The 22104-nt window shown below is 35.4% G+C and overlaps 1 protein-coding gene across 1 annotated transcript in view; it reads right to left on the reverse strand.

Annotated features, from left to right (window-relative positions):
* Positions 1 to 22104, reverse strand: part of Vps13a (vacuolar protein sorting 13 homolog A) — a 180596-nt gene that overhangs the window by 133977 nt on the left and 24515 nt on the right. Inside the window, exons 7-19 of the mRNA XM_051194059.1 lie at positions 20208 to 20267; positions 17966 to 18025; positions 17619 to 17699; positions 16810 to 16867; positions 14082 to 14209; positions 13782 to 13888; positions 12851 to 13022; positions 11129 to 11191; positions 10509 to 10671; positions 6510 to 6604; positions 6059 to 6201; positions 1733 to 1919; positions 1534 to 1648 (exon numbers count right to left, since the gene is read on the reverse strand). Of these exons, the coding sequence (XP_051050016.1) occupies positions 1534 to 1648; positions 1733 to 1919; positions 6059 to 6201; positions 6510 to 6604; positions 10509 to 10671; positions 11129 to 11191; positions 12851 to 13022; positions 13782 to 13888; positions 14082 to 14209; positions 16810 to 16867; positions 17619 to 17699; positions 17966 to 18025; positions 20208 to 20267 (1432 nt within the window). The remainder of the gene's footprint in view (positions 1 to 1533; positions 1649 to 1732; positions 1920 to 6058; positions 6202 to 6509; positions 6605 to 10508; positions 10672 to 11128; positions 11192 to 12850; positions 13023 to 13781; positions 13889 to 14081; positions 14210 to 16809; positions 16868 to 17618; positions 17700 to 17965; positions 18026 to 20207; positions 20268 to 22104) is intronic.

Genomic DNA, 22104 nt, shown 5'->3' on the forward strand with positions numbered 1-22104 from the left:
CCCTACATGTGGAATTGGGGTGAGGGATGGGAGGGGAGGGGGGTCAGGGTGCATGTGAGGGGGCAGAGAAGATAAAAGGGAAGGCGGGTGGGAGAGAGGAAGGGAGGGAAAGGGAACTGGGATCTACATGTAAAATAACAAATTAAATAAAAAAATCAAAAAGAAAAAGAAAAACAAGTAACAAGTAAACAATTAATGGAGGCTACTGCAACAAAACCAATAAAAGAAAATGAGGGGAAAAAAATAATCAAAATGGTTAAGAGCTATCAGTCCATTCCAAAATAATTTTAGTTCTCTGTAAATATCAAAAATGTATTAAATGTTGAAAATTAAATTAAGAATATTAGTAGCTTAAGCTGGGCAGCGGTGGTGCACTCCTTTAAACCCAGCACTTATGAGAAAGGCAGAGGAAGGTGGATCTCTGTGAGTTCAAGACCTGGTCTACAAGCTAGTTCTGGGACCCGCTCAAAAGCTACACAGAGAAACAAATACCCTGTCTTGAAAAGCTAAAACTACAAAAAAAAAAAAAAGAATGTTAGTACCTTTCCAACATCTATAAACATTTTCATAATTGTTTCTAAGAGAGGGTCTTATTCTGTAGTCTTCATTGGCATGGAATTTGATTGTCAACACTAGACTGGGACCTAACTTACTGAGACCTGGCTGAATATTGAATATTTCCATTTCAAATAATAATAAATGATACTAGTAGTATAGCAAAGGAAAAACAAACTTCAAATTATAACACCCACAAAAAAATTACAAGGGTAAAATGCGGGAGATTTATACTTTCTAAGATATATTTTTATAACATTTTTATAACGTTTTTATAACAGCAGACATTTACTTTTGTAGTACTTTTTGCTGAATAATAAGATAAGAACTTAGGAAAAATGTCTTGAAGATAAAAAAAAAAAAAACCTCAATCTGACTAGCTATGGGATTAATTTCACATTTACTTGTCAGTATCTATCTTTCTATATAATAGGAAGAACTGATTGAAAGAGAGGTTTTACTTAATATACTATTTGGAGATTCTTCTACATACTCCAGTACATGAGCTGGAATGAAATGCAGAAATTTGAGCTACAAATGGAATCTGAGATTGTAGGAAAGACTATAAGAATAAGCACAAATAAACAATAAGCAAACATGAAAATGTATTAGCAAATTCAAACTAAATGATACCTTATAAATCCATACTGATAACTTTCATTCTCCTTGAGGACAGAACATGGGACTTTTATTTCTCAGCCTAATCTATCAAATTCTGGAATTCATAGTAAAAGAATGAAACAGGAAGCCTAATAGCATAAAAAAGAGATCTAAATAACTAAATGAAATTTTTTTCAATTAACTTAAATGTGATTATTAAATATAAGCTCTGTGTATAAAAAATAATTACTATTATATCTACCTGGCAAAAGAATCAGATTAGTTTCTACTGAACTATACCCAGTCTAGAAATACCCAGTCTAGGAATACATTTAAAGTGAAATTTTAATATTTTATTTAATTCACAAATTACTTTACCTGTTGCTGTTTTATCTCGAAATTCTTCAAGTTTTGTCAAAGTTGCTGAAGTAAGTTGTGCTAGGTGGACATCTTTTGGAGGTCTGAAGAAGTCCACTATACTATTGACTGTCCTCTGTTAAAATAAGCACCACTAACATAAAACACAAACTCAAAACAAATGAAATGCATGAAAATAAGTAACAAAGAAAAAGCTTACTGCATCATATATTATCTCTAAAGGTTCAGCCTCTATGATACATCTCTGAGCAACAGTTTCATCTAAAGGGTTTGTCTCGAATGTAATCTGGAAAAGGGACATATCATCCAATGAAGACAGTAGGTAGGGTTTTTTTGAATCATCTGGTAAGCCAGTAATGTGAAATGAATCAATTTTGGTTTCAAATCTGTATAAGAGGAAAGGACAGGAATTGTGAGTCAATATAATTTTAAATAATTTCTCAAATGGCAAAATTATAAAACACAGAAACACATTTTCCTTTACATTTCCTATTAACTGAGATCATTTAAGAGAAAATATACAATTCCTATGAATTTTAATAGATTACTTCACTAAGAGCCACATTCACATTAAATTTTACATTAAAATGCTATGGTAACTAGTATTTGGTACTTTCACTTGAAGCAGGGCACATAACCTAAATTTAAATAGGTAACATTATAAAATACTTATAGAAATAAATAAGATATTCATTATACCCTTGGTTAAGCAAACTTCTTGGAGATACTTGGAGATGTTAAAATACATATACAATAAAAAGTCTAAGTAAAACAAAGTAGGTCAAAATTTAAACTATTTTTGCTGCAAAAGGCATAATAAAAGAAAGAAAATATACTAAATAAAAAAACATGAGATCATTTTACCTGGAAAGTTATAGCATTTGCCTAGCAAATGAAGTGCCCTGGGTTCAATCCTTAGCACCCCCAAACCCATACACACAAAAAAACACACACATACACACACACACATACCCCTAAAATACACACATGTACAAAATAATGGGGAGAGGTTATAGTTTAGTTGTAAAACACTTGCCTAGCATAAACATAGATAATTCTGAATTTGATATCCACCACAAAGAGAAAGATTATGAAAAAGCCACATATCAAAAATGTATAAAGAATTGTTAAGAACTCAAACCATGACATATCAATCAAAATGGAGGGGAGGCTTAAATGTCATTTCTCTAAACAAGGTATGAACTTGAACATAAAATGGACAAATATAGAAAAAAAAGGATAAAATCATTAACCATCAATAGAAATTAGTTCCACATGTGAGACACCACTTTTTTCTAAGATAGCATAATGAGAACAGATAATAGCAAGTATCATGGGAATATGGAGAAAGTGGAAATTTCTTTCACTGGTAGTAGGAATGTAAAATGTGCCTGCTTTGGGAAATTGTCTGGTAGTTCAATATTAAGTTAGCATTTAAGATAACTAGGTACATAACCCCAAAATTTAAAACCCATATATAAATAGAACTTTGTCCATGTTTATGTCAAATATTCATTGCAGCCAAATGATAGAAGCAACTCAAGAAATTGTCAGTTAAATAATGGAAACATGAAATATGGTACATCCAAATAACAGAATATAGGCAATAAAACTTAATTACAAATTCATTCTATATGAATGAACCCTAAAAACATCACACCAAAGGAAAAAAAGAAAAAGGGTGAAAAAAACTGCAAAGATCACATACTGGATGAGATGATTTCATATAAAATGTTAAAAATACTAACTCCGTGTTTGAGTATGTGCATGTGTATCTGTTTGTGTTGCATGCATGGGTATGCAGGCACATATAAAGACCAGAGAAGAACATCAGCCATCTTCCTCACTCTCTACTATATTCCTTTGAGACAGAGTCATTCACTAAACAGCTAGCTGCTCACTACTTAGGCTAATCTGGTTGGCCATTGAGTTCCCAGGATCCACCGACTGCCTCCACTTGAATTACAGGGATATGCATTCATAACCTGTCTTTTTGTGGGTTCCCGGGGATTAGAACTTAGATCCTTATGCAAACATATCAAAAGCTCTTACCCACTGAGAGAGGAAGAAGGAAGAAAGAAGGAAGAAGGGAGGAAGGGAGAGGAGATAGGGAGGGAGGAAAGGGAGGGAGAGAAGGAAGGAAAGGAGAAGGGAGGGAGAAGAGGGATGGGTAGGGAGAGGGACAGAGAGAGAGAGGTGAAAGAAACAGAAGTTACCTGTCAGAAAAGGGAAAGAGGACTGGGAAGGGACCGCCAGTAAAGTATATAAAATTTCCTCATGGTTATGTTGTAATGTCTGGAATTCAGGTGGTGGCTACATAACATTGAACATTATCAATATAAAAAATACCTATGTAATATGGTTGCAAAACCCCAATAAATATACTAAATAGGTAAGTTATAGGTATGTGAACTATATTTCTTAAAGGTTAAACTACACTATGCATGGAGATGCACACCTGTAATCTAGAAAAACAGAGGTTTTAGGCAGGAAGACAAGCTATCTCAAAAACAAGAGAGGATTAAGCAAGGAAGAAGACAGAAAAAGAAAGAGTGGCAACGAGGAGGAAGAGTGATTAAAAAAAAAAAAAAGTAGACCCAGATGAAAAGTCATATTTTGGAGAGTGAAGGTATGAAAGTATGAAGTCCTCAGTGAATGTGTTGATGACAAGTTCTGCCTGCTCATTCCACTGTATATGGTAACTTTGCCTCTTCAGTTAGCTGTATGCAACAACTCCACCTTTCGGTTCGAACTGTATATAATATATGCACTGTGCATCTGGGGTGAGATAGTTGCTCCACCAAAGAGCCCAGTCTTCCCAACCCCATCTGACTGTGTGTGTCTGCCTTTTCTTCATTCCCTCACCACCCCAGTCAAGTCTGTCCCTGCAACTATGCTAGAAATGGCAACATTTGTTGTTTCATTCTGTAGGGTCAAATACTAATTTTACTTTTTTCTTTAGTGTTACTTTACAATAAATATAACACATTACCAATTTCAAAAAATTACATAGTATAGGGGAAAGTCTTAGTCCCTAGACACTCAAAGAGTACATTAAATCACAGCACAAAAGATTGAAAAGTCCGTAACCTAAACTCCAACCTTAAAATGGAGCTTTTTAAGACAAAAGCTGAACCACTGGCTGTCACTGTGTTTTTTTGAGACAGGGTTTCTCACTGGCATGGCGGGCACACCCAATCCATGGGGCCGGATGGGCAGTGAGTTTCAGGGTTGCTCCTGTTTCCACTTCCCCAGCATTAGGATTTCAGGCTGCTGCTGCGACACCCAGCTTTCTCCAAGGCATTAGGAATCAAACTCAGGCCCTCATGCTTTTGCAGCAGACTTTGGCACCTAAGCTGTTTCCCCAACAGCACCTGCCATGTTTTTGTTGTTTTGTGTGGTTTTTTTTTTTTTTTTTTTTAATTGTTGACCAGTTTGAGAACTCTGTTAGTGGCATAGTGAAGTCTTATCCTACTCAAAATGTTTCAAAGTTAACCTGTAATTAAAATATTCATGTTGTTTAAATGACCCTTCAAAAATGTAAGTGCCCCCACAAAAATAAGGCAATTTTTTTCCATGTTTAAACACCAGAACTATATTGAATGGGCCAGGATGATGGGAGATGTCATTCTGTAAATATGTTTCTCATCCTGGTTAATGAATAAAGCACTGTTGGCCAATAGGAAAGCAAGATAGGCGGGACTAGGAGACAAGGAGGAAAGAGGAAGTAGGAAGGAGGAGTCAACATGGAGAGTCTGGAGAGAGCAGGATGCCAGCTGGCTTTCCACTAAGATGAGACCACGTGGAAATACATAGATTAATAGAAATGGGTTAATAATTAAGACAGAGCTAGCCAATAAGAAACTAGTACCTGGCCAACAGCATTATATCAAATACAGAGTCTCTGTGTGTTATTTGGGGCTGGTGCGGCAGTGGGACAAGACCAGCAGCAGGCGGAAAAACCTAACTCCTTACACATACATGTGAAAACCTTAATAAGATGAACAAAGACATGGATGAGACCTCACCTCTAGCCTATGAGTCTTTGGCTACATTCTTGTCAGTTCACATTCTAGTCACTAAAATAGCATATGACATAATTATGCCATTTCAAGTCACCAGTGTGCCACCTGTCAACTGATCCAAGCAAGGAAAGTTGAGAGAGAGAGAGACAGAGACAGAGAGAGAAGCTGAGTATCTACATTATGTGAAATGCTTGGAACCCGATTCCAGATTTGGGGGATTTTTGAATATTTGTGTATAGATGATATTTTTGTACAGATGATGTAGTCTCTTGGGGAATGGATCCATATCTAGGCATGAATTAATTTACACTTTATATATTCCTCACACAGTCTAAAGGTAATCATATACAATACTTTTAATGTGTCTGTGTTCATACCATAATCCATTACACCAAGGCAGGTGTGGAATTTTCCTGTCAATAGTCAAACATTTAAAATTCTTTATTTCAGATTGAGATCAGTGCTATTTAACCTATGAAAGAAAATAAATTTATACTTACTTTATGGCTTGGGCTCCTGGTCTTTGCACAATCAAAGTACTAAGTCCTTCTACTACAATGTCTATCAGCTCCGGCTTTTGATGATGTTCTCTTAGAATAACAGACATACTTTTCAAGTGAACAAAAAACTTCAAGGCTTCAAACTAGAGAAGATCCAGATTAAATAGAGGTGAGGATGAGAAGTATATATAAACATAACTATCTCATTCATGTAATTCCTTTACTCCCATATCCAGAGACACTTTTAAAACAATCCTTCATTACCAAAGAATCACTATAATAGCACTAAAAATTAAAATACTTTTATTCATATTTTGAAATTAAGATAAATACTCCTACTTACAGCCCCTTGCAAAATGATCACAGAAAAAAAATTAGCAACATATAATTTCTAAAGAATTACAGAAAGCACATCTAATATTAAAAGATATAAAGCAAAAAAATATCTTACTGTTTTTGGCAAGGTTGGATCAACTGCTGTTTCACTGTAACCAATTGCTTCATAAAGTAAAACTTTTTCTTCAGGTGTCAACATTTCTTCAAGAACTATAAATCATAAAATAAGTGTTTTAAGGTCTTGTTACTAACAGACATAATTTACCTGCCTTTATAAAAACAAAACAGAATTTTATTTTACTTAGTGTGTTTATGTGCATGCACATTACAAAGTATATCATGTGGAGTTATATGTGTTTCATGTTATGTGGCAATCAGAAGACAATTTTAAGAAGCTAATTCTCCTCTACTACATAGGACCCAAGAATCAAATTCAGATGGTTAAATTTGGAAACAAAAACCATTCAGACATCTTGCCAGCCTGCAGATTTTATTGTTATTATAGTATCTTTTACAAATAATAACTACTAGATTCATGTTGGAAATTTTAGAAATGATTCTTGAGTAAGTTACCAAACAAAATTTTGACAATAAAATTTTTTCGGTCCATCTAAAGCAAGAACTTACTGGCACTATGTTAATCAACACAAAGTAGAAGACATACTATCCTAATTTTCTCTCAATTTACAGATGGATAAAACAGATTTAGCACACTTAACTTAGCCACACTACCAAAAAGTGACAAATTCAAGATGTATCATATGGTCAGTCCCTAACCCTCCAAGGCAATAAAGTCTTGACTGGGCACCATAGCACGATGTCTGTAATCCCAGAAAGACACGGAGATTAAACTCAGCTGTGGCAATCCAGAGAGACCTCACAGCAAAAACAAACAAAAGCCTGTTTATTTAAAATGGTTAAGGGGTATTACAAATAGTGCTGCTATGAACATAGTTGAACAGATGTCTTTGTTGCATGGATGTGAATCCTTTGGGTATATGCCTAAGAGGGGGATTGCTGGGTCCTGTGGTAAACTAATTCCCATTTTCCTGAGGAACCGCCATACTGATCTCCAAAATGGCTGTATGAGTTTGCACTCCCACCAGCAGTGGAGGAGTGTTCCCCTTTCTCCACATTCTCTCCAACATAAGTCATCAATGGTGTTTCTAATTTTAGCCATTCTGGAAGGGGTAAGATTGTATCTCAAAGTTGTTTTGATTTGCATTTCCCTGATAGCTAAGGATGTGGAGCATTTTCTTAAGTGTCTTTCAGCATTTTTGATTTCCTCCATTGAGAATTCTTTCTTCAGTTCTGTAACCCATTTTTTAATAGGGTTATTTGGTGTTTTGTTGACTAGTTTCCTGAGTTCTTTGTGTATTTTGGAGATCAGCCCTTTGTCGGATATAGGGTTGGTGAAAATCTTTTCCCAGTCTGTGGGCTGCCGTTTGGTCTTGTCCACTGTGTCCTTTGCCTTACAGAAGCTTCTAAGTTTGAAGAGGTCCCATTTATTAATTGTTTCTTTCAGTGTCTGTGCCCCTGGAGTTATGTTCATGAAGCGGTCTCCTATACCAATTTGTTCAAGGGTACCTCCTACTTTCTCTTCTAAGAGGTTCAATGTGGCTGGATTAATGTTGAGATCTTTGATCCATTTGGACTTGAGTTTTGTGCATGGCAACAGACATGGGTCTATCTGCAGTCTTCTACACACCCTCATCCAATTGTGCCAGCACCATTTGTTGAAGATACTGTCCTTGCCCCATTGTATAATTTTAGCTGTTTTGTCGAAAATCAGGTGTTCATAGGTGCGTGGATTAATATCAGGATTTTCAATTTGATTCCATTGGTCTACCTGTCTATTTTTATGCCAATACCAGGCTGTTTTCAGAACTATAGCTCTGTAGTAGAGCTTAAAGTCAGGAATGGTGATGCCTCCTGCAGTTCTTTTATTGTATAGGGTTGTTTTGGCTATCCTGGGTCTTTTGTTTTTCCATATAAAGTTGATTATTATCCTTTCAAGGTCGGTGAAGAATTGTGGTGGCATTTTTATGGGGATTGCATTGAATCAGTAGATTGCTTTTGGTAAGATTGCCATTTTTACTATGTTATTCCTACCTAACCAAGAACCTAGAAGCAACCTAGATGCCCCTCAATTGAAGAATGGTTAATGAAGATGTGACACATCTACACAATGGAATACTACTCTGCAGAAAAAAATAATGGTATCTTGAAATTCGCAGGCAAGTGGATGGCACTTGAAGAAACCATCCTGAATGAGGTAACCCAGTCACAAAAAGAGGAACACAGTATGTACTCACTCATATATGGATTTTAGACCTAGATCAAATGATCACCAGCCTATAATTCACATCACCAGACGAACTAGAATACAAGGTGTATTCTAAGAGATTCATATAAAGTCCCTCACCAGAGCTCAGGTGAAGTGGGGGAGGACAGCGAATGGAGAGAGAAGTAGGAGAAAATGAGGGGGAGGAAAGGAAAACATGTGGGACCAGGAAGATTGAGCCTGGTTAGGAATAGAAGATAGGAAAGAGAGAGAGAGAGACAGAGACAGAGAGAGAGAACATAAAAGAGGGAGCCAATATTGGTTTGAAGATAAAATTGAACACAAAGAAAGGTCGAGAGAACTACAAGACTGCTCCCAACTAACAATTTCAGCTTCCGTGGAAAGGCTATCATAAATGCCCTTCCCGGAGAGTGAGATCAACAACTAACTTCTCCATGGAGCCCTCAACTAATGCCTGTTGAAAATAGGAGGAAACACCCATACATAAACACTGAGTCGAACTAGAACCCAGAAGCAGATGGAGAGGACAAGACCACGCGGCAGAAGCACATAGAGACAGCTTACCTGAACAAGGAGGAGCTAACGGCCACTAGACTGATAACTGGGAAGCCAGCATGGGACTGACTCAGGCCCCCCTGAATATGGGTCTCAGCCAGAAGGACTGAGCAGTCTAAGAGACCTCAGACAGTGGAGCCAGGATGTATCCCTGGTGCACAAAAGGACTTTGCGAACATATCCCCCATGGAGGGATAACTGCCTTAATCTAGAGACAGGAGAGAAGCCCTAGTCCCTACTTCACAGGACCTGTCAGATCTACATGACCCCAACTGGATGGCCTTCCCCTATATATGGAATTGGGGTGGGGGGATGGGAGGGGAGGGTGCATGTGAGAGGGCAGAGAGGATAAAAGGGAGGGAAGGAGGAAAGAAGGAAGGGAGGGAGGGAGAGGGAACTGGGATTGACATGTAAAATAATAAATTAAATTAAAAAAATGCTTTGACTCCAAAATTTAAGTTGAAGGACAAGTTACTGGGGAAAAGGATTTCTATTTTTGTTTCCACAGAAAATGAAAAGATGTGGATTCCTTCCAGACTAATGTGGTTTGATCACGCCAGACCGCCTGAAACAGAGTACAAGTTAATCCTACATTCAAAACAGCTGGACAAAACAGCCCTACAGATTACAGCCAGGATATCTGAATCTTCTTCAAATCCCCCCAAGACAGCGCTCCTTACCAGCAGGAAGTAGTTTGGAAAGAATGACGCCCAAAATCCCAAAAATTGTGTATAAATGTTTGTTTTCATTTAATTGGACTTTGTTATATAAAATTAAATAAAATAAAAAATAAATAAATAAATAAATAAATAAAATGGTTAAGGGGTGAGGAGCAACTCAGCAGTATAGTACATGCCTGAGTATAAGCAAAGCCCTGCTTAGGCTTACTCCAGGCACATACACACATACAGATCCCAAAAAGAGAAGGAGGAAATAAATCATCCCAAGAAGCGATTTCAAAAGAACTTTCCAGTGCCTTAAAGCATTCTACAATTTCTAGTTACCCATTCTATGGCACCTGCCCTGCCCTCAGTATTTCCTGGGTAAAGTACTTCCACAGCATCAGGAGGATTGTTCCAACTATTTCTGAACATATATTTGAAATTAACAATAATTCTATAATTTTGATAATAAATTAAACAATTTATCATTATGAATACACTCTTACCTGTTTAATTAGAAATTTTTTTGAAAAAACTTTATGGTTATGTACGTGATGATCAACTATACTAATGTAAAATGAAAACAACATACTTCCAGGTTTAACTTCGAGTTGTTGTTTAGCATTTCCAGGTCCATCTTTTAGTTGTTGTTTAGCATTTGATTCTGACCAAGTCCACAGCCAGCTAAACCATCCTGCGTTATCCTCTGGATGTTTTACTCCTTCTTTGTAAATCTTGTATCCAGCTTTCTTTACCTAAAATAAGTCAGTTTTCCAATAGATGACAAATTAACTTTGTTTCAGCAATCCAAAGAAATAGAAGCAGGATATTTTCAAAATGAATCTATTTTGTGTTGAATAAATATAAACAAATGTACATATTAACAACATAACATGGTAACTGCAACATTTACCAAACAAGACTTTGGAATGACACATGAATCTTCCTGTGACCTAACAAGATACAGAAACTGCAGGCAGTGGGTATCAGTTTTGCATCTACCCATGAACTCTGAAATTTTCATAGGCTCAATTACTTACAAATAATTTCATCCTATTTAAACAAGTGTTACAAAAACATACATCAATTTTCTTGTCACACAAAAAGTACATTTGAACTCTTCATAAAAAAGTATTTTACACAGTATTAAATTACCTATCATATCAATACATTTGATTTATTTTTATTAATTTCATGATAAGCTGAAATTACCTCAACTTCTGCTTGTTGTCTAGCTATGGTTATATTAAAAACATCCAAGGTTTTCTCCAATTCCTAAAAATATAAGCAAAAAAGGTGTTAACTGTATAGTAATTTAACAAATTCAACTTTAAAATATAAGCTACAAAAAAAAAAAAATGACCACCATCGATATGTTATCCTTACATTCTCGGACACAATGATTTCTTACATAAACACACACATACACACATGCAGGAACTTAAAAATTACAACAGAGTAAGTTGTAAACAGAGAACTCATCCCTGTCATGAATATAATTATAATCTCTATAAATATAGTTAGAGATACATTCAAAAAGATACATGCATACATGTGCTGTTTAAAATGTCTTTCATCAGGGTTTTAATTACAAAGGTAAACATATTAGAACCATTTTAACTAATGCAATAAATTCATCTTACATGCATAGTTTATATCACTATTAAGATATTTCAAGTAGGCTTACATGTACTCAACTTTTCTGCTTTTTCAACTTGTTGTAGCTATGGACACAAACTGAGAGGAGCGACACTCCTATCACATCTGTGACTTTTCCATGATTACTTTCAAGTTTTAGGTTCAAACTTTCTTCTCCAGAAGAAGCAACAAGGACTTAGAATTAATATAGAAAACAGCTTAACTCAGAATTGTGCTATCCAGTATACTGAAGAATATTCTGATTAAGACCATAACTATGAAGGAAACATGAAACCACCCAAAAGGCCTCTAGACTCCAAAATTTCTCATTATTCCTAGTCTTCAGGAAGTCATCTAACTTAAAACTGAAAGGAAAATATAAAAATACAATCTTTTCAGAATTTTCCACTAGAAATCCAGCTAGACTTCAAATGGCTATACTACTTTCAAAAAACTAGTCATCCCTGGCATGTCCAAATTAAACTTTATCTGTTTTTTTTTTTAAAGGTTCCCTTTAGCCTACACCATAAAGCTAAAAGACAAGAATAATACAAAAATATAGCTCAAGGCAGATGATTTAATATGATGCCGATAAAAACTACAGGTACTACCAATGTAAGACACATATTATCTGTACAGGCAGAAAATCAGGAAAGTTCATGTAAGGATGATGTACTAAGGTAGAAAAGTACAGCGAGATAACAGGACAGGGCTACACAGACATATAGATAAGAAGGAGCTTACACATACCAAACAAACTCCACTAAGGCACAGTAAGATGGTATCAACACATATATACCAGATCACAAACAGTGATCTAGCAATCACTTCTGTGACTTACAAAATATTTAACATAAAGCTTCACATTATGATGCACCTGAACCCAAATCCTTTTAAACTGAAAATAATCTAAATTTAAAAGCTCACTGGAGAATGTCATCAGGCATTTTATTACACAGCTAAAGAGTAAAAGCACAAAAATATCCAAATAAGAGTGACAGAATATGGTCAGTAAAAAGCAAACTAAGTAATTAAAAAGCAGCAGTCACTAAAAACTGGGAAAAATAGCCATAGAGGTGGCTCAGCAGATGAGGGTGCTTGCCACCAAGCCTGACTACCTGAACTCACATAGTGGGAAGGAAGAGTGGACTCCAAGTTGTCCTCTGATCTCCCTTCATACACTACAGTGAGCATGCATGCACCAACACAAATAAATGTTTTTTAAAAATATTTTTAAAAAACCTAAGGAGAAAGTAGGCACACCAAAGCATTCAATAATTATTTTAAAATGCTAACCTTCAAAGACATGAGAATTTCAGGAGCTGGCTTCTTACTTGTTAACTTTTTCTTATAAAATTCTCTGTATCGTTTCATTTTTTGTCTATGGTCTCTAATATGCTTCCATGACCACATCCGTAAACGGGGACAAACATTTACTTCAAGAATACCTTGTATAGCATAAGCCCACCTATTTAAATTTAAAAAAAAAAAAAGATTCCATACTTACATTCATAACAATAATAAAACAACTGAATCTGTTTTCTCTAACGTGAATAATTACGATAAGACTATTAAAACAGTATTCTATCAGAACACTATTTATAGCAACAGTCCAGTATCACTATATCTTGCAACATAAAAAATAAACAAAACATTAAGTTCTGTTTTAAAAAATTTAGCTCTGTACAACTAAAGGCATAATTGGAAAACAATTATTACCTATTATTAGCTATAAAAGTCCAACAAGTTCTAGAACTGAATTACAACTTAAAATAAAGTAACAAAATTTTTAAATTTAAAAATGGGGTTACCTGGATATGCTTCCCAGATCTGACTCATGTACTAGAATTCAAGCTGAGTTAATACAAGTCTAATGAGTCAAATAAGAAAGTTTGGGGGAGGGGAAGGGGGGATTAGGGGAGAAGGGGTAAAGCACTACTAGAAAACAAACCAAAGTTTTAATTATTTCAAAAATACTGATCCTTCTACAGTACATGAAAACTACAGTATTTTAAGATTTTTAGGTGTAAATTGCATTTTTAAACACTTGAGTCAAATCACTGACACACAAGGGGAGCAACATTCCTAACCCCAAATCAGTTTATACCAAATCTTAGAACAGCTTTAAAAGACATAGCAAATTTAGTTTTGGATATAATCTTAAATATTAGAAATAATAAAATTAATTCACATTTTGGAGGACTGTCAAACCAATGGAAGCATTTACCATTCTTTGGCATGGTAGTGAAGAGGTACATCGGGCTTGAATTTTCTGTATGGCAAGTTTTGTGACATCATGTCAACTGACTCAAGAAGCTCCATGAGACTGAAATACTAGAGAAACAAAGTTAAATCAAGCTTTTCAATGTTTCAGGGTCCCTGTTCACTAATGAAGGCAAAAGTTAAATTGTCGAGTTTTTAAGGGAATGTTTATGTAACTAAGAATTTCAGAAAACACTTAAATCTTACTTTGCTTTTATCAAACAATAACTCACAATCTAAAATGGCATCAAAGAAAATCACCCACCTGTGGTTTATTAAACTCAATTACTATGGTATGTAACTCAACAACCAGGTTTATTTTGGGGTCAGAAAAGTCAAAATCTGACCGCCGGTTCATCTGAAGTTTGGCATTAGCAGATATAGGTCGAAAAACTGGGAAACAAGACAAATTGAAAAAAATTAAGAGTTCTAGTTCAAACATGTCCAAGCACTAAAGAGCCCAACTAGAAATACTCTTTTGTACCCACTCTTTCACAGCCTCTCTGCAGTCCCAAATACCTCACACTGCTGAGAGTTTGGGTAGATAAACTCTTCATGAATTAGTAAAGAAGAATCAATTTTAATTCTATTTTAATTTTTAAAAATACTTAAACATATTAGAAATGTTAAGATTATATTTACCACTGACTTCATTTTATGATAATTTCTCTGTAAACTAGTCCTACTTTCAATTTTCACAAATAGTGGGAGAATATTAATTTGTCCAAGATTACCTGCTTGGATCAAATGATAGCAGCAAAAGTAAAAAATGTGCAGATGCAGAGCAGTGACAGTATAAACTATACACGATCAACTACTGAATTATAATTGAGTTGTATATAAAGATAACATAATGCACTCATATTAACCACCTCTAAAACATCTTTTACATATTACACATAAATGTTGTTTGAAAACAAATCAATACTTGAACAATATGGAACTAAAAAAAGAGTCACTAATCTGCCATCTCCCCTGCACCCTTCACCTCTGACATGTTTTCCCAGTTCAATCTTACCTACTAAAATGAGGCTTATTTTATTACTTCCTTATAGGTATAAAAGTTACACATATTAATGGGATTCATGTACTGTTCTCAAACAGTATACATTGTAGTTATATATTCGTATAAGGCATACATACTCTAAAGAGAAACTGTTAACTCCTACTACCATCCCTATTGATCCAGTCAATACTAAGATTTTTCTCTTACAACAAAACTACTTAGAGGTGAACTGATTATGTTGGGTCCCCCACCCAAATAAAACCAAAACAAACAAAAAACTCTACATTTATGCAATAGATGCCAACCCCTTCTCCCACATCAATCCAGACATCCTCCCAAGTCTATTTCATTAATTTTCCATGTTCTACTGGATCATTCCTATCTTAGCATAAAAAATAAAAGTATTATTTCTCCCATTAACTAGAAAGAAAGGAGAGGAGGTAGAAAGCGAGAAGGACCCAGACCAGTCCTCATTGCCTCCCTAGTATGTGGCTATCAATTTACAAACACCAAATTCACTTTTCAATGCTTGTTTTAAAAAGAAAAGGAAAGGATAGTTTTAGGCAATTATAATTTTAAAAAGTTTTCCCTCTTTACCAGCTGGCCTAATGCTATGTTAAGAAAATCAACAAGAGGGAGTTACACAGTCAGGTCCCCCCAGTGTGTTCATTTAACAGGATTCTACAGAGGCATGAGTTCTCAGTCTGGTTCCTACTGCATAAAGGACTTCTTCAGCACAGTAGCTAATGTAGCCAGCAAACAAAAACTTCCCCCAGGACCCTGCTAACAGTGAGCACAGACAGGGAGATACAGCTCCATGAGTTTTTTCAGTTACAGAGTTGGATTTCCAACAAATTTTGTTAATACAATAGTACAGAGACATTCTGAACCTCAACAATGTTTGTGTCATTTTCAACAAGGTCTGCATTTTAGTCCTATGAAGCAGAGGGTCGTTTTTAGAAACATCCTTAGCTCAAACATAGGCTTTATTCCTTTCATCTTACCATTCCTACATCTGCATTCTTTCTACTTTTCAGCAGCTGAACCTGTTATTCCAAACCCCTTCTAACAAATTGTTTTCTTTTTTCAATGTACTCTAATACACAGAAAATGTAAGTCAAATGTAAATATACTTGAGAATCATAAACATGACATCTGACCTCCTATTTCCTCTAAGAAGGAATTAAGGATAAAGCCAACTTCAAAATAATGAACATAAGTTTTTGGTACTAAGGACTGGACATGTAGTGCAGTAACAGAGTGACTGCCTAGGACCTCCAGCACTGAAAACAAAAAAGAAAGACAACAACAAAAACCACAAGAATGGGTATTCGTGTCCTTTGAGGGAATTATGAAAACGTTAGATAGCACACATAACACAGCAATACATAAAGAAAACTTTCACTGATGCAAAGAAAAATCTTAAGACTATTCTATGCCTTACAATGTCAGAAAATCAAATTCAAGAACTAGATTAAGCATCAACAGTTGACATTTATTGATGTCAACTGCTAAAAACTGGCCTCAAGGCTAAAACTCTTTTTAAAATCATTCCATTCTACTGTATTTTAGTAGTTATCTTGTCATTATAAAATTAATGTATAGGCCAGAAACACAGGTGCATGCCTTTAATCCCAGCACTTTGGAGGCAGAGGCAGGAGGAGCTATCAACTGTGCATTGATAACAGCCTGAACTACACTGTAAATTCCAAGACAGCCAGGGCTTTATGGGGGCTGGGGGGATAATACATGCTCATTTAAAATAACTGAACAGTAAAAAAAAAAATTTTAAATGAGATAAGGTGGTTCCTCAGGATTTGGGTAGGGCAGGAGGATTGTCATTAAGTTTGAGGCAAGCCTGGGCTACTGAATGAGACCTTTTTTCAAAAAAAATTATTAGGACACTATGAACAGAAGGATCATACCACTACGGCAATATTAGGTAGCTACCTTTACTAATTATATTTTTATTTTTACAATAACTTACCAAAATCATAACCTTCTGGAACAATATTTTCATTGACAATACCATTTTTCAAGGCTTCCTATTAAAAGATAAATTGTTTTTATTTATATTTATGCAAATATACCTTCATCCTACAAATTTATATTACCTAAAAGAATATTTAAAAGCCATTGAAAAATAAATAATTCACACTTCACCAGGATAAAGTTTTAAAATGGCTAAACAATGCATTATTAATTATGAAAAAAAAAGGTTCCAGTTAATTCTGTTTCTTAAAATCCTACTGGACTTTGTTTAGAAGCAATACTGATTGTAAGGATGAATTACTGACTGGGAGTTAAACATTATACAAAATATGATACAAAAAAATATACATACATGGGCCCCCAGACTGATAGCTGGGAAGCCAGCATGGGACTGACTCAGGCCCCCCTGAATATGGGTCTCAGCCAGAAGGACTGAGGAGTCTAAGGGACCTCAGACAGTGGAGCCAGGATGTATCCCTGGTGCACAAAAGGACCTTGCAAACACATCCCCCATGGAGGGATAACTGCCTTAATCTAGAGACAGGAGAGAAGCCCTAGTCCCTACTTCACATGACCTGTCAGATCTACATGACCCCAACTGGATGGCATTTCCCTACATATGGAATTGGGGTGGGGGGGATGGGAGGGGAGGGTGGTTAGGGTGCATGTGAGAGGGCAGAGAGGGTAAAAATAAGGGAGGGAGGGAGGGAGGAAGGGAGGGAGGGAGAGGGAACTGGGATCTACATGTAAAATAATAAATTAAATAAAAAAAAGGAGGAAAAAAATATATAGATATTTACTTACCAATGATTCATCATAATCATTCAGATAATACATCTCAGAATTCACATTCCAGTAAGCAAAGAGATTATCTAGTCGGATTAGCTGTAAACAGATCATTATTAATGACTTAATTTGTTTAAAGAATTAACATTTACTATGCCAAAAGTCTCAAGTAATTGAGTCTTACCCTAAATAAAGCAAATAGACATAATTCACATGTTTGCACATACACACATATACACAAAACACACACACACACAAACCCCCCCCACACACACACACACACAGACACAAAATCATTATCATCATCATCATGACATCTTTGCAAAATTCTCTTTCACTCTTTCATGGGTTAGAATTTATTTTACCTTCCGAACTAGCTTCTCAGTTTCATCATGTAAACATGGAATCCAATTTTGATCAGTTGTCTGCAGAGGAAAAAAGGAAAAAAAACAAGAGAGACCATAACACATTATCATTCATCATCTATTACACCCTAAGATCAATTTCTCATTAAAATGCCTTTGTAAACATATCATTTAGTCAAAAATACTACTATCAGACCCACACCCTAAGATCAATTTCTCATTAAAATGCCTTTGTAAACATATCATTTAGTCAAAAATACTACTATCAGACCCTAACCCTAACCCTTTTCTTTCAAGGAATTCATTGGTGAAAAACAAGCAGAAATAATTTCAAACAGGTAATTTTAGAGGAGCAATATACAGTAGACAGAACATGGCAAGGAAAAAAAAAATCCAACTCATAGGTATGCCAGATAAAATGACTAACCTAAAATAGTACACTTGTTTTTTTTTTTAATTTTTTTAAAATTTATTTTATATAACAAAGTCCATTTAAATGAAAAAAAAACATTTATAGACAATATTTGGGAATTTGGGCGTTGTTCTTTCCAAACTACTTCCTGGTGGTAAGGGGCAATGTCATGGGGGATTCGAAGAAGATTCAGAAATCCTGGCTGTAGTCTGTAAGGCTGCTTTGTCCAGCTGTTTTGAATGTAGGATCACCTCGTACTCTTGTTGAAAGGACTCCAGAAACAACAGCCTTATCATCACAGTATTTCATATACCATGAATAAAAGATACTCATTTTAAGGTTATGATTCCAGGCAGGAATACATAGTTTGGTTCATTTGCTTGTTTGTTTTGTTTTGATTTGTTGGGTTGTTAGTTTGTGTTGTAGTTTGTTATTTTTTTAAACAAAGGCCCAAGATATAGCCAAAGAATAGAACAGAAAGAAAAAAGGAAAAACAATTATGTTACTTTTAGGGTCTGATTTCAAAGGTTTTATATGCAATATAAAGACAAAAATACAGATTTTAAACTAAGGGTAGTCAAAGTCATTGACAACAAGGCTGACTATATCAGCATCAGGTTCAAATCAAAACTCATAAATTTTTTAAAAATAAAAAATGGGAACAACAGTAATCAAATCTTCATTTGCATATGAATTTTTCTTTCCAAACAGAGCTTGGATATGTACCTCAGAGGGACTTGTAATCACACTACCTCAGCCGCCAGAATGCTGGATTCACCACATCCTTCATTTTGGAAAGATGGTTCACACTGCTGTGTGAAGAGTTGATGACAAGTATGGCTCCCAAACTTCAGCATGAATTTTATCACTAATAGTGACTTTTTTTTTTTCTCAAGAGTGACTTTGAAAGCACAGATTTCACACTGGAGACGTGGCTCGGTGGTAGACTGCTTACCTAACACACCAAGACTCAGTATTGAAAAAACTAATAATAAAATGCAAAAACACATATATCAGGATGCCAACCCAAGATTAACTCTTTGTGTCTAGTACGGCAAACAAACTTCCGGGAACCGCTAAAGGTAATAATTAAACCCACTGTTTGTGGGTTTCAGAGATGAATCAGGGGTTAGAAACAAGCAAAGACTCTTTCAAAGGAACAGGGTTCAGTTCCCAGCACCCCCACAGTGACTCACAATCACCTGTTAGTTCTGGTTCCAGGGCATCCGACACTCCCTTCTGACTTCTATGAGCTCCTGTCCTGTGCATGTGGTGCACATAAATATACGGAGGCACACACAAATGCACATCAAGTATTTTAAGTAAATAAAACCACCAGCGTTATTGACAATGACTTTCACGCTACCAAAACTAAACAGTGACTCTGCATTTTCAATATGCCAGCGGCGCTAACAACAGACACTATCTACCTTTACTGAGTAATCTCTGCCTTTTCCCACCCTTTCCTTTTTCACTTGCACAGCCATGTTTTTAAAAGAAACTATAGATAAATCAAATGCAAGATGTAATACTGAACTGGAGTTAAGTTGACCTGTACTATTTGTAGCTACAAAGATAAAAGTGAAAAACACAGTAAAAATGAAAAGGGTAACTTAAAGAAGAACCACATAAAATACCTGAATCTACTTAAAAAAAAAAAAATCAGCAGTTTCACACATGAGCCCCTACTTACTCAATTGCAATCCATTCTGATAGCTTCCTAACCAGTTCTACACAAGTCAACCAAACACATAGCTCGTTTATTTCTTATGTTGACATAATCATTACTACACAATTTAAAAAGTAACATTTCTTTTTTGAACAAAGTACCTGCATGCTGAGATTTTGAAGGGATATACCAAACGAGAGGGGTTTGTCTTGATTTGTGATCTAAAGAAAAACAAAGTAAACTATTTAGATGGCTTATCAGTTGGACAAAATTCACTTCATAGAAAAAGTCAAATATCTGAGAAGTAGCTTATTTCAAATATTCAAAACTATTTTCAGAATAATTTTGTTCTATTTTTTCTAAAAACAAATTGCTAAATATTAATGTACTAATGTATAGAATACTATATTTGTAGAATGTTTTTAAATTTACAAAAACTTTAAAATTGATACAGTAATCTGTTTAAAATGAGAGTGAAACCGAGTTGTGTGCCACTGAGAAAGTCAGGTGACAAAGGCAAAGTGTAGGCCTGCTTTGCTTTAATCTGAAACTTTGGACAATCCTTTATTCCAGGGAGATAACTGACTCTTAGATGTAAGTGACTCAGTCTTAATAACTACTCTCCTCCGTAAGAATAAGGCAAAATGTAAGGCTCCAGTCTCAGCACCAGATTGCACTCACACAAACCCAAGAATTCACCACCATCACCTGCCAGGCACCCAGTCCAGAAGGCCCTGAGATGGACTGAAACTTAACTAAATGGTCAATGCATTCAGCACCAACTTTTGCCAAAAATAAAAAAATATTCTATTTTCACAAATTCTTCCACAGTGTGTTTAACAACCTCTACACACTTTAGAATATAAAATAACAAAGTACTTTAAGCTAAAGACCTACCTACTTGAGCATATTTTTATGTGTTTGGTCTTCCCATGTATATGTTGGTTTTTGTTTCAATCTCAGGCACTGTCATCTTTTAAGTAGCATCTGAAAGCTCTCTCACATCAACAGATGTTGAGTGCCTCTCAAAAGTGTGGCAGCATTATTTAATGAAACTTGTATTATGGACATTAACTTTATTCTAAAGGGGAAAAGGGACGCATACACTCAACGATTTATGTATATTTTCATTGGAAAAAAATCCAACTTTAACATTGTTAATTTTTAATTGTTAAAAAGTAATTTTGAAGCTAAAGAGGCTCTTTAAAGGAGTTGTTTCTTCCAAGAACCAAGATCAAGCCAGATTAATGACATAATTCTCTATGGTATATGTACTAGAGTTGTGCCTTTTCTATCACACAGGACTAGATGAATTTGTCAAAAGTATGCTTTTAAAAATAATATGGTAACACTTAAAGCAAATGAGATGACTATCTTTAATTGTGAACTTGACACAATCTAGAATCACCTGAGCAGAGGGTCTTAATGAGGGACTGTTACAGGCTGATTTATGAGCATATCTGGGAGGTCAAGGTGTGTGGGGAAGAATGAGTCTTGATGATGTTAACTAATATGCAGAGGCCGAGCCCTCAGTTGGTGGCATCATTCCCTAGGTATGGATCCTGTGCTGTGTAAGTAAAAGTGACAGAAGCAAGCTAAGAACAGACATGTGCATTCATTCTTTCTCTGCTTTGACTGTGGATGAGACTCTCGGCTTCACATTCCTACCCTGACTTTCTGCAATGATGGACTACACCTCGATTATAGCCAATACACCATTTCTCCATTAAAGATGTTTTTGTTGGAGTATTTTATCACTCCATTTCTATACACTCCAGGTATAGAAAAACTAAAACCTAGGATAGTAACTAATTACACAATTAAGAAAACAATGAACTATTGAAGAGCAAAAGTTAAGTTAGCTCTATTTATTCCTAAACGAGTATTCTTTCTTGGGAGTTTAAAAAAAAAAAAAAAATCTGTGAAATTCATTGTGACATTGCCTTCATAACCCAAAGTCTGAATACTTAAGGAAAGTATAATCAAGCACTCATTAAAAATGTAGTGAGAATGAGAAAAAATTGTATGGTCTTCAGTTCTCTGTCCTTCCATCTCCCA

This window comes from Phodopus roborovskii, unplaced genomic scaffold, assembly GCF_943737965.1.
Source record: "Phodopus roborovskii unplaced genomic scaffold, PHOROB, whole genome shotgun sequence".
Lineage (NCBI taxonomy): Eukaryota > Metazoa > Chordata > Mammalia > Rodentia > Cricetidae > Phodopus > Phodopus roborovskii.